This window comes from Podarcis cretensis, assembly GCF_951804945.1.
Source record: "Podarcis cretensis genome assembly, chromosome: 2".
NCBI lineage: Eukaryota > Metazoa > Chordata > Lepidosauria > Squamata > Lacertidae > Podarcis > Podarcis cretensis.
The window spans coordinates 119,648,419-119,663,955 of NC_137171.1; the positions used below are offsets into that span (position 1 = coordinate 119,648,419).

At 44.2% G+C, this 15,537-nt stretch overlaps 1 protein-coding gene across 1 annotated transcript; it reads right to left on the reverse strand.

The window, feature by feature from the left end:
* Window positions 1-2,376: 2,376 nt before the first annotated feature.
* Window positions 2,377-14,335, reverse strand: LOC307206389 (uncharacterized protein). The gene is made up of 4 exons (XM_079959639.1): window positions 14,282-14,335; window positions 9,816-10,528; window positions 7,479-7,557; window positions 2,377-6,051 (listed from the first exon to the last, which is right to left on the reverse strand). Exons 2-4 carry the CDS (start codon window positions 10,521-10,523, stop codon window positions 4,070-4,072), a joined length of 2,769 nt encoding a protein of 922 aa, XP_079815765.1. The 5' UTR covers window positions 10,524-10,528; window positions 14,282-14,335; the 3' UTR covers window positions 2,377-4,069.
* Window positions 14,336-15,537: the final 1,202 nt, after the last annotated feature.

Below are 15,537 nucleotides of genomic sequence, written 5' to 3' on the forward strand. Positions count from 1 at the left end.
CATCTCTCTCCCAGCGATTTGGCCACGCTCTCCCCATCAGACTTGGACACAAGCACAGCACTGACTCTCTGCTGCACCAGCCGCTCTGCCGTGGCCCAGCCTAGGCCTGAAGCCCCACCGGTCACCAGGCCAACCATTCCCTTCAGGCTCCTCAGTGCCGCCGCCAAGTTTCTCCCCGGACCGCCCCCCCCCCCAGCGCATAGTTAAACTATGGAACTCGGTTCTGCAGGAGGCAGGGACAACCACCAAGGTGCAATTTTCAATTAGAGAAAAAGCTGAGTTAACGAGACACAACAGAAGTTTTTAAAATCTATGCATGGAGAAAGCAGGTGGATTTTTCTCCCTCCTAACACTAGAAATCATAGGTATCCAATGAAGCTGAGGCACACTCTGCCTATGTTCAAGGACCCTTCGCTTTGACAGACTGGCCCCTGCCATGGCAAAGGTGGACCAAAAACCAAAACTCTAGTGAGGCCATGTTGGTTTAGGCCGACCACAGAGGTGGAGGGGATTGCATGCCTAACTGGGGCAGTAGGAATGGAATGGAGCATCCCTGAGGGAGAAGCGGAATGGAGTATCTTGGACGGCAGGGCTGGCATTCTAAGAAGCACAGCACACTGCGATGTTTTCTTGCAGGGAGCCCGTCATTCCACAAAAATGGCATTTCTGTTTATAATTCTCATTAGGGACCAAGAGGGGATTTCTCCTGACACAAAGGCAGCTAGCACCACTTAAATGTAGGGGCTGTTACTTGGGGTGCACTGCAAAATGTCTGGACATCATGGCAGCTCAGAGAGAACCTCCCTGTTCAGAGGTACTATACCTTTAAGGGGCAAACATCAAGGATCAACTTGCTTTGTTTGTAGAGTAATTGGATCAGGGGTCAGCAACCCTTTTCAGCTGTGGGCCGGTCCACCATCCCTCAGACCATGTGGTGGGCCAGACTATATTTTTTTTTGGGGGGGGGGAATGAACAAATTCCTATGCCCCACAAATAACCCAGAGATACATTTTAAATAAAAGGACACACTCTACTCATGTAAAAACACACTGGTTCCTGAAAAGTCTGCAAGCCGGATTGAGAAGGCGATTGAGCCACATCCGGCCCACAGGCCATAAGTTGCCTACCCCTGGTTTGAATGCTAGTCTAGATGAGATCCAGGAAAGTAACCGGACTTGGAATATTGTGTAGAGTTCTGGTCATTTTGCCTTAAAAAAAAATATCGTGTAAAAGGCTCAGAAAACGACAACCAAAGTGATCGAGTGGGATGCAACAATTCCCAAGTGTGGAAGGTTACGTTTGGGATTTAGGGCAAAAGGAAGCACTTCACACAGCAGTGTTAAACTTTGGAACTCGCTGCCACAGGGAGCAGCAACGGCCACTGATGTAAGAGGATTAGACAGATTAATGGTGGATAAAGCTCTCCAGTCAGAGGCAGTATGTGCCTTTGAATAAGAGTCGGATGGGAAATGAAGGCGAGGAGAACCCACATTACTGCATTATTTCGGAAGTTTATTTGGGATAATTGTCCACCTTGTATATCACACAAGTTGCCTCATCTGCAGAGGTGGCTCTGGGTTCTAGACATGTCAAAGAGAGAAAGCAGCTAGGCCACTTATTTCACAGCCTCATTAACTGCGAACCCTGAAATTTTGGGTCCTGTTGGGATTTTCGGGTGTTAATTATGAACCCTTGTTGGAAGCATCACCTGCTCAAGTTTGGGGCAGCCCTACAAAATGCAGGGGTTCAGTTAACAAAGCTTTTGATCACAGCAAGAAGAGTTATGTGCTCCTGCGAAATTGACTTTATGGGGTCACCCTGATTCGAAGATGTGGTTCGCGTGTGGGATTTTGTACACAAGATCAGCTGATGGGAACAGAGGGAGAATTTTTTTACAAATAGCCTTTACTGAGGGCAAGATGCTATTTACCAATGGGCGCCCAATGGCAATATTCTCAATTACAATACCTGTCGGTGTCCATTTATGGTCCCAGGCTACCTGAGAGATCGTATCTCCCTATATGAACCTGCTCATGCACTAAGACAGTGAGCCCCTTCCCAGCACAGACAGTAGAGCATAAGAATCTCAGGGTCAAGGGTTTGAGTCACACGTTGGGCAAAAGATCCGGGCTACTATCAGGGCAAACTATATTTTAATTGCAGGTTCTAAATGTGTTCTGCTGGATTTCAGCTTTTGTTCTTAACCAGTTTGCTTTTATTACATTATTGCATTTTATAATGCTTTTAAACGTCGGAAGCTGCCTTGAATTCCACACGGGGAGAAAGGTAGGAGATGAAAACATTTAACGGTAATACTAAATTGCTGGGGGAGTGGGGGAGTAATTGGATCGTAACAAAACACCAGACAGAGTTGCTATTGTTTCTCAATATTTACTGGAAGCTTGTAAAGTAGGAGATCAACAACTTAAGGAGCAGAACAGACAAATAAAGAGTGCGTCAGAAAATGCATTTTACAAAGAATAAATTGTACTGGGGGAAACATATGCAGCGGCTGCAAAGCAGGTTAACTCCAATCAAAGTCACAGAAACACTAACTCTATGTACGCCAACCTCGTTTGGTGACTGATTTGAACATTTGGAGCACGTATTATCAATGTATGTGTAAATTAAGATGGACGCACTGATGTGCTGTGCATGTGAGCTAATTATGTGAGCAATCATTTTCCCACATTTGGCTCCTTCCCTCTCTCTTTTCTTTAAACAAATTTGTATATAAAAAAGGGGTGTGAGTTTTTTGGATCTGAGTTTTTTCTACTCTAACAGTTTGATAGCCCATATAAGTATTGGAAACTAGTTCCCTTAAGAAACTGGGTTCTTACACTGTGTAATTAGCATTTCCATATTAATTAATTTCCATATTAGCCTGCGTTTCACTACAGGCGGTTATGTGTGTGTGTCCCAAAATGGAGAATTTGGTGTATATTATACCAGGAGTGCCTGATATTTTCTTTTTTTAATTGCTGGCCGGATTTTAATTGAACTCCATTATGAAGGTATTTATTATGGTAGGTATAGTTCCTTCCCCAATTGACAAATTGATGACAATTATCAGAGCTATAAAAAGAGAGGATGATAAAAGCACTGGGATGAATTAAGTGTCCACACATTCAGTTTTTTAATCCAAAATTTAAAGGTACATTTTAGGAAAGGGTCGTAAATTCTCTAATGGAGATAAATGAATTTGCTCTAATTTTGTTTAAAGGTATTTAGTTATTTTTCCATTTCAATTCATTGTTTTTTGTTGTCATCACTAAGCTGATAATTTTGAAAGGCCTTACAAATGCTGTAGATAACTTTGGCAGTAAATCTTGAATTCCTCCCCACCTTCCACGTAGAAATGAATTGAATAAATTCTGCCTCAAGTTTAGCTTTTGGAATTTCAGTAGGCAGAACTTTAAATTGATATGAATTTGGGTCTAACAATCTTATGGCACCTACTCTTCCTAGCCACGCCATACTGGGAAAAAAAAAATCCCCCCACCACTCCCAACATTACTTAATATTTATTAATAAAGGATTAAAAAAATCATTTTGAGACTTTTTAGGGATAAGCACTCCTATGACACCGTTGTTTCTTGGAAGTGGTGTCAAATGAGTTACTTTTTTGTTGTTCTCTGGAAAGTCCAAAACTTTGCTGATTTTTCAATAATTTGTTTAACCACATTGTTAGCCTATAATCAAGGCACCACACCTAAGAATTCCCCTCTCGTATTTTGATGGTTTGAAAGTTACAAATTTGTTATCAAAAGCTTACTCTAAAGAGAGAAGGAATTTTATGTTACTTTATATAACGGACAAAATTCAACGTTTGTGGATTGGGTCAGTGACCGACCTGTCCTTAATAAAACCTACTAGGTCTAAATGAATTACATTTTGGAACTATATTACAGTCTTTTTACCAAAAGGCTAGTAAACAAGCTGGCATTTTGTCCGATTAAACTAAACAAATCGAAATGAGCCAGGAAATTTGGAAGTCAGCAATGGGGGTGGGAGGCCTTTTCTGTGGTGACTCCCTCTGTTAAGTTGCTCAGGCGCACTCTTGAGGGCCTACAATTCAGAGTGAGACGTCTTGTGTTTCTCAAGGCTGGCCCTGCAAAAAAAACTCTCCTCACATTCGGAGCATTTGTAAAACTTCTTTCCCATCCAGATTTTCTGGTGTCTTGCGAGGCGTGACACTCGATCAAAACCTTTCCCGCAGTCGGGGCATTTGTGCCTCTTCTCACCCGTGTGGATTCTCTGGTGACTCGCGAGGTGCAACGCTTGACCAAAACTTTTCCCGCAGTCGGGGCATTTGTGCTGCTTCTCTGTGTGGATTCTCTGGTGTCTCGCGAGGTGCGACGCTCGACCAAAACTTTTCCCGCAGTCGGCGCAGATGTGGCGGCTCTTCCCGGTGTGGATCTCTTGACGTCTCATTAGGTGTGACGTCTTGCTGAATGTTTGCCCATGCTCAGGTTGTGGGGAGGCCCCCCCCTGCACATCAGGGACCAATTTCATTCCCCCATGACAGTTTCTCCTATGGTAAGCAAGATATGAATTCCATCTGAAAAACTTCCCACAATCGGTGCACTTAAAAGGTTTCTCTCCAGTGTGGATGCGCTGATGTCTTATTAGTTGCGATATCCACCTGCACTCTAACCCACACTCGGGACACGGGCATGATTTCCCTTGTCCACTAGATACTTTGTGCGAAAGGGGGACCAGTTTCTGTCCCTGGTGCGCCTTCTGCCTATGACGGGAAAGAGATGAACCCCACATGAAACACTCCCCGCAATCGGTACACTGATAGGGTTTCTCTCCAGTGTGAATCCGTTGATGTGCTTTTAGCCCTGATGTGTGGGAGCATATTTTCCCGCACTCAGGGCATGGGTGACATTCCTCCTGCCCACCAGATACCGTTTTCTGGAGGGGGGAAGATTTCATTTCCTGATGCATCTCCTTTCTGTGACTGGCAAGACACGAGCTCCGTGAGAAACACTCCCCACAGTCGGCGCATTTGTAGGTCGCCTCTCCAGTGCGGAGGCAATGTCTTATGAGGTGTGAAGCCTTGCTGAACCTTTTTCCACACTCACAGCATCGGGAGGGTCGTGTGCTGGGTAGTTTTTTCAGAAGAGGGACCAGTCTCTTTCCCTGGTGAATCCATTTTCTATCAGCACATTTATAAGGTTTCTCTCCAGTGTGAACAACTTGGTGTCTTATTAGGCGCGATGGCCTGTCAAACGTTTTCGCACACTCAGGGCACGGGTAGGATCTCCCTTGTCCACTAGATTCTTTTGGCAGGGGGAGGGTCAATTTCTTTCGCTGGCGACACACCTTCCCATGGCGAATATAACCTGACTGCCACATAAAACACTCTCCGCAATCCATACACCGATAGGGTTTCTCTCCAGAGTGGAGACGTTTATGTATTTTCAGCACTGATGGCTTGAAGAATATTTTCCCGCACTCAGGGCATGTGTGGTATCCCTTCTGCCCACCAAATACATTTTTCCGCAGGGTGGCAGATTTCATTTCCTGATGCACCTCCTTTCTGTGGCTGTCAAGAGATGAGCTGCGTGAGAAACACTCCCCACAATCTGTGCATTTATAGGGTTCCTCTCCAGCGTGGTCTCTTCCAAGATTTTTAAGGGGCTTCTCAGCTGAATGCAGTATCATGTGTTTTCTCAGGTGTGTTGGGCAACTAAAGATTTTCTCACAGTGGGAACATTTGTGCAGTTTCCCCTGAGTGCGCGAGGCCTTCCCATTTCTCTTGCCATTGATGGTTCCCTGGTAGATCACAGTTATACTTGCTTCTCTGTCAACCTTCTCACAAAGAACAGATCTTTGCCCATCTTTCCTCACGTAGATCACCTGCTGCCGTTCCGCTCTGTGACTATTCTCCAAGACGTCTCCCTCCTTCCAATACTGGGGACTGTTGTCCTTGGATCTCTCTGCCGACACACCCCATGGCCCCATCTCAGGTGGATGGTTCTCCTGCCCATTCTCTTCAGGCAGATAATTCTCGCTTCCATCTTCCTGCACTGTCCCAAGATCTGTTGAAATGACAAAGAGTTCTCCTGTTAAGCGTTTACATGGACCAAGAGAATGATGAAGGGCAAGTTTTCTGTCTACTTAAGTCTTGCCAGAAACTATAACACTAAATAATTATCTTTGTAGTTTTATCTACAGTCATACCTCTTGTTACGTTTGCTTCAAGTTAAATCTTTTCAGGTTGCGTTCTGCGGCGACCCGGAAGTACCGGAAAGGGTTACTTCTGGGTTTTGCCACTTGCGCAGACGCTCAAAATGACGTCACGTGCATGTGCAGAAGCAGCAAATCGCGACCCGCGCAGATTGCATTCTGCTCATGTTGCGAACGGGCCTCCGGAACGGATCCCGTTCGCAACCAGAGGTACCACTGTATTTTGACTATTGGCCTTTGACAAATTTCACGGTTACGTTTTGATTCTATAAGGATTTTCTTCAAGCTCTGACCTGAATAGAAAGGTCAGATTGTTATTGTACTTTCTTTGATTTAAATCATTAGTCAGTAAGACTTAATTTAAATCTTTTCCCCCCCCTTTTTTTTACAGAAAGACTCATTCTTGCTGATATAATCTTAATATTTACAACCAGATGAAGGTTTCATTTTTGGAATAATAAATTTTCAGAGTAGTTTTTACAGTTTTATCAAAAATTGCAGATTTGGATATACTATTAGAAATACATAGACAGATAATTATGAAATTATTGTGAGGTTTAATAAGTTAACTGTTTATATTTGGACAACTTTTCTGCTGTGCTTTACTGGAAGGAGGAAAAACAATTATTTCCTTAATAATAATTTAAACAATTTATTTAACTAAAGCAATAACATTATAGCATATGTATCCATATTTGTTAACTGATGTGGTTAAACATTTTTTTAAAAACTAAACCTTAAGACTGAGTTTTAGCACACATGAAAAATTTAAAACAAATCTTTATTTCCTGATGAATAGCCTTTGGACTATATTGTAACTTAAATAGAAAACTATCTTTAGAAAGATGTTTCCTCCAAAAGCATTTTATTTTAAAAATCCGATTTAAATTTTAAAAATCCTATTCTTTTGATTTATTTTTTTTAAATCATTTATTTTTATGCACCACGCTTTGCAATTTTATCTGTTTTGAATGTATCTTTACACTGGAGCAAAACTGTATTTCATCTACTTAAGAGATTTAGAAGTGTTTCAGATTTTTTAAAAAAAGATTCTTACCCAACTTAGTTTGATTTTGTCGGCTGGTGGATAGCATTATCCAAGTTGTGCCTGCTAACCTCTGTAAACATTTCCTCATTTCCTTCTATTTCTAACGATCAGGCTGAGTGTGCCATTCAGCTGCGGCCAAAACAGCCACATGCAAAGAGGAAAGTACCCACAACCTTGTGGGGGAAAGCCCAAACGCTTGCAGAAATAAACTCTGGTTGAAGGAATTCTTACCAACGTCAGTGTCTTCCTCCCATGATTCACTCTCTGTCTCCTGAAGATTCACAGATCCTTCCTCTGGGAGCGCAGCCACCTACAAGAATAATGCAAAACCCATCAGGCAGGGGGGGTCGTGTCTTAACAAAACCATTCCCCTCGATCAATTAGCACCTATTAGAGATATTTGCACAGTATGGAAATGTAACACGGTTCATTTTCAGTGGAGGAAACTGAAATGTAAAAGTCGCTTAAATAAACCTGCTAAATCACCAATTTAGGATTTTTTCCTGGGGAATGCAGCAGAAGTTTTCTGGAAAATCTACATGACTTTTCTGTTTTGGCAGGCTGACATGTGATTTGGTTCCATCTTTTTCTGTTGTTGTTGTTGTTGTTGTCGTACACCAGCTTTACATTTGTGTGTGTGTTGCTGTTTTTAGATGTTTTAAACAGGTATTTTAATCTTACTGCTTTAACACTGCTGTGTTTGCTACCTGTGTTTGCTCTTCTGGGAGGAAGTGCAGGCCGCAGGGTATAAACATTTGTGGAAATTGGGGTAAAAATGTATGAGATTTTAAAAAAGTCACCTCCAGTGATGTGGATTTGCCAGGAAAAAATCTGCTGCCCCGTGGGTTCAATTTAGCAAATTTATTTAAGTTACCTTTAAATTTTAGCTTTCTTCACTAATCAAAAATACATCGGGGAGGTCCACCCTCACCACAATGCACAAATCCAATGTTCTCCCTGTCACAATCCTGTGAGGTAGCACAGGCTGCAAGAGAGCGAGACGGCAACTGAGCTGAACGGGAATTTGAACTCAGGTCTTCTCAGACCCACGCTAACCACACTGGCTCTCTGACATTTTTTTAAACTGACTGAAATAAGCCGCGGAATACATTCGGCTTCCACAAATACAGTCATGCCTCATGTTACGTTTGCTTCAGGTTGAGTGTTTTCAGGTTGCATCCCAGGGCGACCCGGAAGTACCAGAAAGGGTTACTTCTGGGTTTCGCCGCTTGCGCGCAAAATGACATCACGCGCATGCGCAGAAGCAGTGAATCGTGACCCGCACAAACGCGGGCTGCGTTCCTTTCCGGTTGCGAACGGGCCTCCGGAACAGATCCTGTTTGCAACCAGAGGTACCACTGTAGTTTGCAAACCGCAACACTCACTTCCAGGTTGTGCTTTTTGGGAGCCAAAACGTTTGAGAAATCAGCTGTTCGAAAACCAAGGTGTGATTGTACAACAAAAGCTGTAGAGTGAAAGTGCCCATTCCCAGACCACCACCACCCCAAATTCTGAGGGTGGTGTAGCTACCAAGAGGGCCTTCTCTCCTTATCTTAACACCCGGGGAGGTATGTAGGAAAAGAGGTGGTCTTTCAAATATTTGAGACCCGAGTTATTTCTATCCCCTCCATGATATTCTTTATTAGTTTTTTAATTACATACTATATATACACATATTACATTTATACTTGCTCCTAAGAGCTGACTTCCCTCCTTCCTGCTTCCAGCTTTCTTATATCGTCTCTAACTTTTTCGTATTGTCTTTACCCATTTTGTATCTCCTTCTTCTTCCATCTTTATCCATACAGTGTCTGTATACAAATAAATCTTTCTCTATGTACAAAACTTGTTGTCTGCTATGTTCATTTACAAATACTGTTAATTACCTTGTTTACATTTTATGTTTTAGTTCATATTATCATTAATGTCCAATAAAATTTCTTTTTATTTTCCCATTATGAGGTTTATTTCCACTCTACTGGCTTCACTATTTCACCTTATCCTATATATGCCATAAATTTTTCCCATTCTTTTTGAAATGTTTCATCGCCCTGCTGTTGAATTTTCCCCATTTGGCTCTTTCTGCATATTCCATGACCTTGTACTGCCACTCTTCCACTGTTGGCATTTGTTGCTGTTTCCACACCTGAGCCAGCAGTAACCTCACCGCCGCTGCTGCATATAAAAACAATTTCTGGTCCTTCTTATCAATGTCCTCTCCCACCATTCCCAACAAGAATGCCTCTGGTTTTTTCAAAAATGTATACCAAAATCTCTTCTTTAATTCATTATACTTTCCCAATAAGTATTCACCTTGTCGCATGACCGCCACATGTGAAAGAAGCTACCCTTCTTTCACCCCACACTTCCAGCAATTCTTTTCTCCTGTTTTATACATCTTTGTCAATTTAATTGGTGTGTGGTACCATCTATACATCATTTTTAACAGATTTTCTTTTAATAAGACCCGAGTTATTTCTAAGCGCTATGGAAATTGTCCACTTGGGAATTAAGACCTGTTTTAAAGACAGAGACCGATTTTGTCCTGGATTCATCTCTCTCTCTTACCTGGTCTTCTCTTCTCTCGGGCACCAGGTACCTGATCAGGAAATCCTCGGCCAGGGACACGGCATGGGTGCTGCTCTCGAGGTGGTGCTCCTTCATCCAGCTCTGCATCTCTGGCGGCAGGACAGCCAGGAACTGCTCCAGGATCAGCAGCTCCAGAATCTCCTCCTTGGAGTGCCTCTCGACTTTCAGCCACCGGTAGCAAAGCTCCTGCAGCCGCGCATAGGCCCCTCTGGGCCCTTCGGCCTCCTGGTAGCTGAAACACCGGAAGTGCTGGCGGTGCTTCTCCCTGCTCATGGTGTCTCCTTGCAAAATGGCGGCCTTTACCTTCCCATAATCCTCTCTGTCTCGGCCTTCCAGGCTTTTAAAGGCCTGCTCGGCTTCGCCACCCAGTGCAGGCAGGAGCCGGGCTGCCCACTCTTCCTTGGGCCACCGGTAGGCTTCAGCCACTTGCTCGAAGGAGGCCAGGAAGGTTGGAGCATCATCCCAAGGGGTGGGTTCCTGTGGCGCTCCCGAGGGAGGAAGCTCCACTGTATTCAAGTACTGTTGCCACTGTGTTTCCCATAGCTGGGTTGAATTCTCTTGAGGTTCCTCCTTCACATTAAGCCAATCTCCAGAGCTTCCAAGGGAATACATTGCTTCAGAAGACTGACTTCCTCCTCCATCATCCATCACCGGCTTGCTATCCGCACCCTCTTGTTCAATCATCATTGGATCTAAGAAAATAAACACAGCAGCACCAATGAGAGCCATCCACCCACCAAGTCTCGAATCCCAGAGTGGTGTTTCAGATGCCTCAGGGAAGGCAACACCAGTGTCAGAAACTCAGATATATAAGCAAGTTGCCAAATGGCTCCTCAAACGAAGGTTACAGTGGTTCTCACTTGAGATTTTTTGGATTTCTAAAAACATTTAAACATTTTTTTCCAATAGATGTACAGTGGTACCTGAGGTTACGTTACCTTTGGGTAACATAATTTCAGGTTGCAAATGCGGTAAACACTTCCGGGTTTCGTTGCGTGCGCTGAGCACTTCACACATGGGCAGAAGCGCTCTATCGCGCCGTGCATGTGCGCAGAAGCAGCACCTCTGGATACGGACTTTTCAGGGTAAGTACGGACCCCCGGGGCAAATTAAGTTCGTATCCAGAGGGTGCACTATATTTATTTGTAAACAGCAGATCAACAACTCAGTATGGCACTTAGAACTTGCTATTTGGTTAAAACTAAAGTTTCAACTAGTCGCCACGAAACTTTGTTGTTTTTTAAAAATACAGTGGTACCTCGGGTTAAGAACTTAATTCGTTCTGGAGGTCCATTCTTAACCTGAGACTTTTCTTAACCTGAAGCACCACTTTAGCTAATGGGGCCTCCCACTGCTGCCGCACCACCACCATGCTATTTCTGTTCTCATCCTGAAGCAAAGTTCTTAACCCAAGGTACTATTTCTGGGTTTGCGATGTCTGTAACCTGAAGCGTCTGTAACCCAAGGTACCACTGTAATTTTTATTGAGTTTTACATTTTTATCAATGACATATTCTTATATAAAAAAAGAAAATAATAATACAATGCTTAAACATTTTTGAGTTTGAGTATCATAGGCAAGTAACAAAATTTTAGCGGAGATTAAATTTTGTGCTTCTGCAGGGACTGAAAATTCTAAACACATAGCCCCACTGAACTCAACCAGATTAATTCAATTAATAATAATAAAAAAAAATACTGCCAAGTAAACACTGAATTGTAGATACAGGAATCTGCCTAGGAATCTTTTTTTGGGTGGGGGTATGTGCTTTTTTTTTGGGTGGGGGTATGTGCTTTTTTTTTGGGTGGGGGTAGGACGCAGGTGGCGCTGTGGGTTAAAGCCTCAGCGCCTAGGACTTGCCGATCGAAAGGTCGGCAGTTCGAATCCCTGCGGCGGGGTGCGCTCCCGCTGCTCGGTCCCAGCGCCTGCCAACCTAGCAGTTCGAAAGCACCTCTGGGTGCAAGTAGATAAATAGGGACCGCTTACCAGCGGGAAGGTAAACGGCGTTTCCGTGTGCGGCTCTGGCTCGCCAGAGCAGCGATGTCACGCTGGCCACGTGACCCGGAAGTGTCTCCGGACAGCGCTGGCCCCTGGCCTCTTAAGTGAGATGGGCGCACAACCCCAGAGTCTGTCAAGACTGGCCCGTACGGGCAGGGGTACCTTTACCTTTTTATGTGCTTTTAGAACAGCCCCCCACCAACTGAACACCCTCCAGATAGGCAACTTAATAGACATGACTAACTTAATGGGCCCACCCTGAGTAGGACTAACTATGATTTATTATTAGCTGCCCTCCACACCAAGGTCACAGGACAGGTTACAACAATTACAACAGAACGGAAAAAACCAGTTTAAAATAAGTTAAAAGTCACAGAGAGAAGAGACTTAAAAAATCTACATGCCAGGATACAAGCTAACATTAACGTGGAACACTTCCCAGCTCCTTTGGGAAATGAAAAACGCAACATCCCAAATCTAGCACCAATCGATTTAGGAAACCAAAAAATGGAATCCTTTTAGGATCAGTTTAGGAATGGAGGCGATCTCCCCAGTCGATATTGGGGGGGCATTCCCACAAACCCCACAAAGTTTCTAAATTATTATTTTTTAAATATATTTATTAGGCTTTTATAGAAGAAAAAACACATAACAACCAAAAGAGTAAAAAAACAAAAAAACACATAAAACAGATTAGAAAAACAAAATACAAGAAAACTAAAATTCCAGCCAACAGAAGGAAAAATAAAAACTCCAGCTTTTAGATTCATACTTAATTAACTTTCTTTCTTGACTTCCTCACGCCTCCCTTTTTTGTATTCCTCTTTACCCAATCAGATGCAGCAAATCCTTACCCTCTTTACAATATTTTATCCTTACATTTTCTTACATTATCTTAATCTATTTTCATCTTGTCTTATAGCAGGCCTTATAACTTAAAATTTAAATCTTATTTTTATCAACTTCTCATAGCCATATCATTAGCCTAATTCTTTAAAACATTTTGCTAGAGCCAAATAATTCCATTTCAACATTTTTCTAACATTCATCAATTATTTTTAAAACAGTCTTAATAACAACAACAAAAATTTCTAAATTTCGAGCCCAATTCTCTACATGTCCGCTCAGAGGCGAGCCCCACGAAGTTCAATAATAATAATAATAATAATAATAATAATAATAATAATTTATTATTTATATCCCGCCCATCTGGCTGGGCCTTCCCAGCCACTCTGGGCGGCTTCCATAAAACCAAAAATACAGTAAAATCACACGTTAAAAACTTCCCTGAACAGGGCTGCCTTAAGATGTCTTCTGAACGTCAGGTAGTTGTTTATCTCTTTGACATCTGGTGGGAGGGTGTTCCACAGGGCGGGCGCCACTACCGAGAAGGCCCTCTGCCTGGTTCCCTGTAGCTTTGCTTCTCGCAATGAGGGAACCGCCAGAAGGCCCTCAGCGCTGGACCTCAGCGTCCGGGCAGAACGATGGGGGAGGAGACGCTCCTTCAGGTATACTGGACCGAGGCCATTTAGGGCTTTAAAGGTCAGCACCAACACTTTGAATTGTGCTCGGAAACGTACTGGGAGCCAATGTAGGTCTTTCAAGACCGGTGTTATATGGTCTTGGCGGCCGCTCCCAGTCCCCAGTCTAGCTGCCGCATTCTGGATTAGTTGTAGTTTCCGGGTCACCTTCAAAGGTAGCCCCACATAGAGCGCATTGCAGTAGTCCAAGCAGGAGATAACCAGAGCATGCACCACTCTGGCAAGACAGTCCGTGGGCAGGGAGGGTCTCATCCTGCGTACCAGGTGGAGCTGCCCTGGACACAGAACTGACCTGTGCCTCCATGGACAGCTGTGAGTCCAAAATGACCCCCAGGCAGGCTGTGCACCTGGTCCTTCAGGGGCACAGGTACCCCATTCAGGACCAGGGAGTCCCCCACACCTGCCCGCCTCCTGTCCCCCAAAAACAGTACTTCTGTCTTGTCAGGATTCTGGGGGCTTATTACCAGAGAAGCGGGTAAAGCAGTGTTTCCCAACCTTGTGCCTCCAGCTGTTTTTGAACTACAACTCCCATCATCCCTGACTAGCAAGACCAGTGGTCAGGGATGATGGGAATTGTAGTCCAAAAACAGCTGGAGGCACAAGGTTGGGAAACACTGGGGTAAAGGATCACAACCTGCAACCCTGCAGGCGCTTACTTGGGAAGGATCCCCATTGGATCCCACGGGGCCTTACTTCCGGGTAAAAACGTGGCAGCAATCCTAAGCAGCCTCTCTCGGGAGCCAGCAGCCCCGTTGAATTCAGAGGGGCTTTGCTGGCTCGCAGGACCAGATACCTGCTCACCTCTCTCTTATTCTTACTACTGCCAGAAATTCTTATTTTTATTGCTGTTATTAATAATAATAATTATTATTATTACGGAACGATCCTCTCTGCAACGCGCCTACCTGGTCGCAACCGCTCTTCCCGCGCGCTCTGCAACTGGCGATATCGCTCCCGGAAACGGATCTCAACGCTCTGACCCGTCGAGAAACCGGAAACCGGAAACGTGAGCAACCCTTACTCCCCAACTCTATGACCTTTATGCTTTTTGGGCCACTCTAGGACTCTCCTGAGACCATGGAATCTGCAGAGCCTTGTACCAGCTGGGCTTTTTTAGGGTGGAATTTTGGGGGAGCTGATTGCAAGTGGCCAGCTTTTTTTTTTTCCCATCTCTGTCTGTAAAGCAGCAAATCGCCTTTTTCTCTCTCTTCCTGGTTGTTTCTGTTTCCTTTTTCAATCTTACTTATAACAAAATAAAAAAATTCCTTCCAGTAGCACCTTAAAGACCAACTAAGTTAGTTCTTGGTATGAGCTTTCGTGTGCATGCACACTTCTTCAGATACACAGATTTCTTCAGATTTCGTGTGCATGCACACTTCTTCAGATTCTTCAGTAGGAGGATCATTTATTATAGCATGAGATTTTTCGGGGGGGGGGACAAGTGAGGATAGTGGGACTGAGAGCTTGTGCCAGGGGGAAATAAAGGTAAAGGTACCCCTGCCCGTACGGGCCAGTCTTGACAGACTCTGGGGTTGTGCGCCCATCTCACTTAAGAGGCCAGGGGCCAGCGCTGTCCGGAGACACTTCCGGGTCACGTGGCCAGCGTGACATCGCTGCTCTGGCCAGAGCCAGAGCCGCACACGGAAACGCCGTTTACCTTCCCACTGGTAAGCGGTCCCTATTTATCTACTTGCACCCGGAGGTGCTTTCGAACTGCTAGGTTGGCAGGCGCTGGGACCGAGCAGCGGGAGCGCACCCCGCCGCAGGGATTCGAACCGCCGATCGGCAAGCCCTAGGCGCTGAGGCTTTAACCCACAGCGCCACCCACAATATTCTGAATTTGCTGCGAGAGAGAACATGACACCCCTCTGGAAATTGTTTTTATTTTATTTTTGTTTGTTTATTTGCATATTTATTTATTAATTATCATTACAGTGGTACCTTGGGTTACATACGCTTCAGGTTACGTACACTTCAGGTTACAGACTCTGCTAACCCAGAAATATTACCTCAGGTTAAGAACTTTGCTTCAGGATGAGAACAGAAATCACGCCGCGGTGGCAGCGGGAGGCCCCATTAGCTAAAGTGGTGCTTCAGGTTAAGAACATTTTCAGGTTAAGAATGGACCTTTGGAATGAATTAAGTACTTAACCCGACGTAC

Bases quoted from the DNA above. Each gene is read 5' to 3' on its own strand.
- LOC307206389 (XM_079959639.1), bottom strand. From the start codon at position 10,523: ATGATGATTGAACAAGAGGGTGCGGATAGCAAGCCGGTGATGGATGAT. The intron at 7,558-9,815 runs GTAAGAGAGAGA...TTATTCTTGTAG, and splicing joins CCGAGAGAAGAGAAGACCAG to GTGGCTGCGCTCCCAGAGGA. The intron at 6,052-7,478 runs GTAAGAATTCCT...TCATTTCAACAG, and splicing joins GGAGGAAGACACTGACGTTG to ATCTTGGGACAGTGCAGGAA.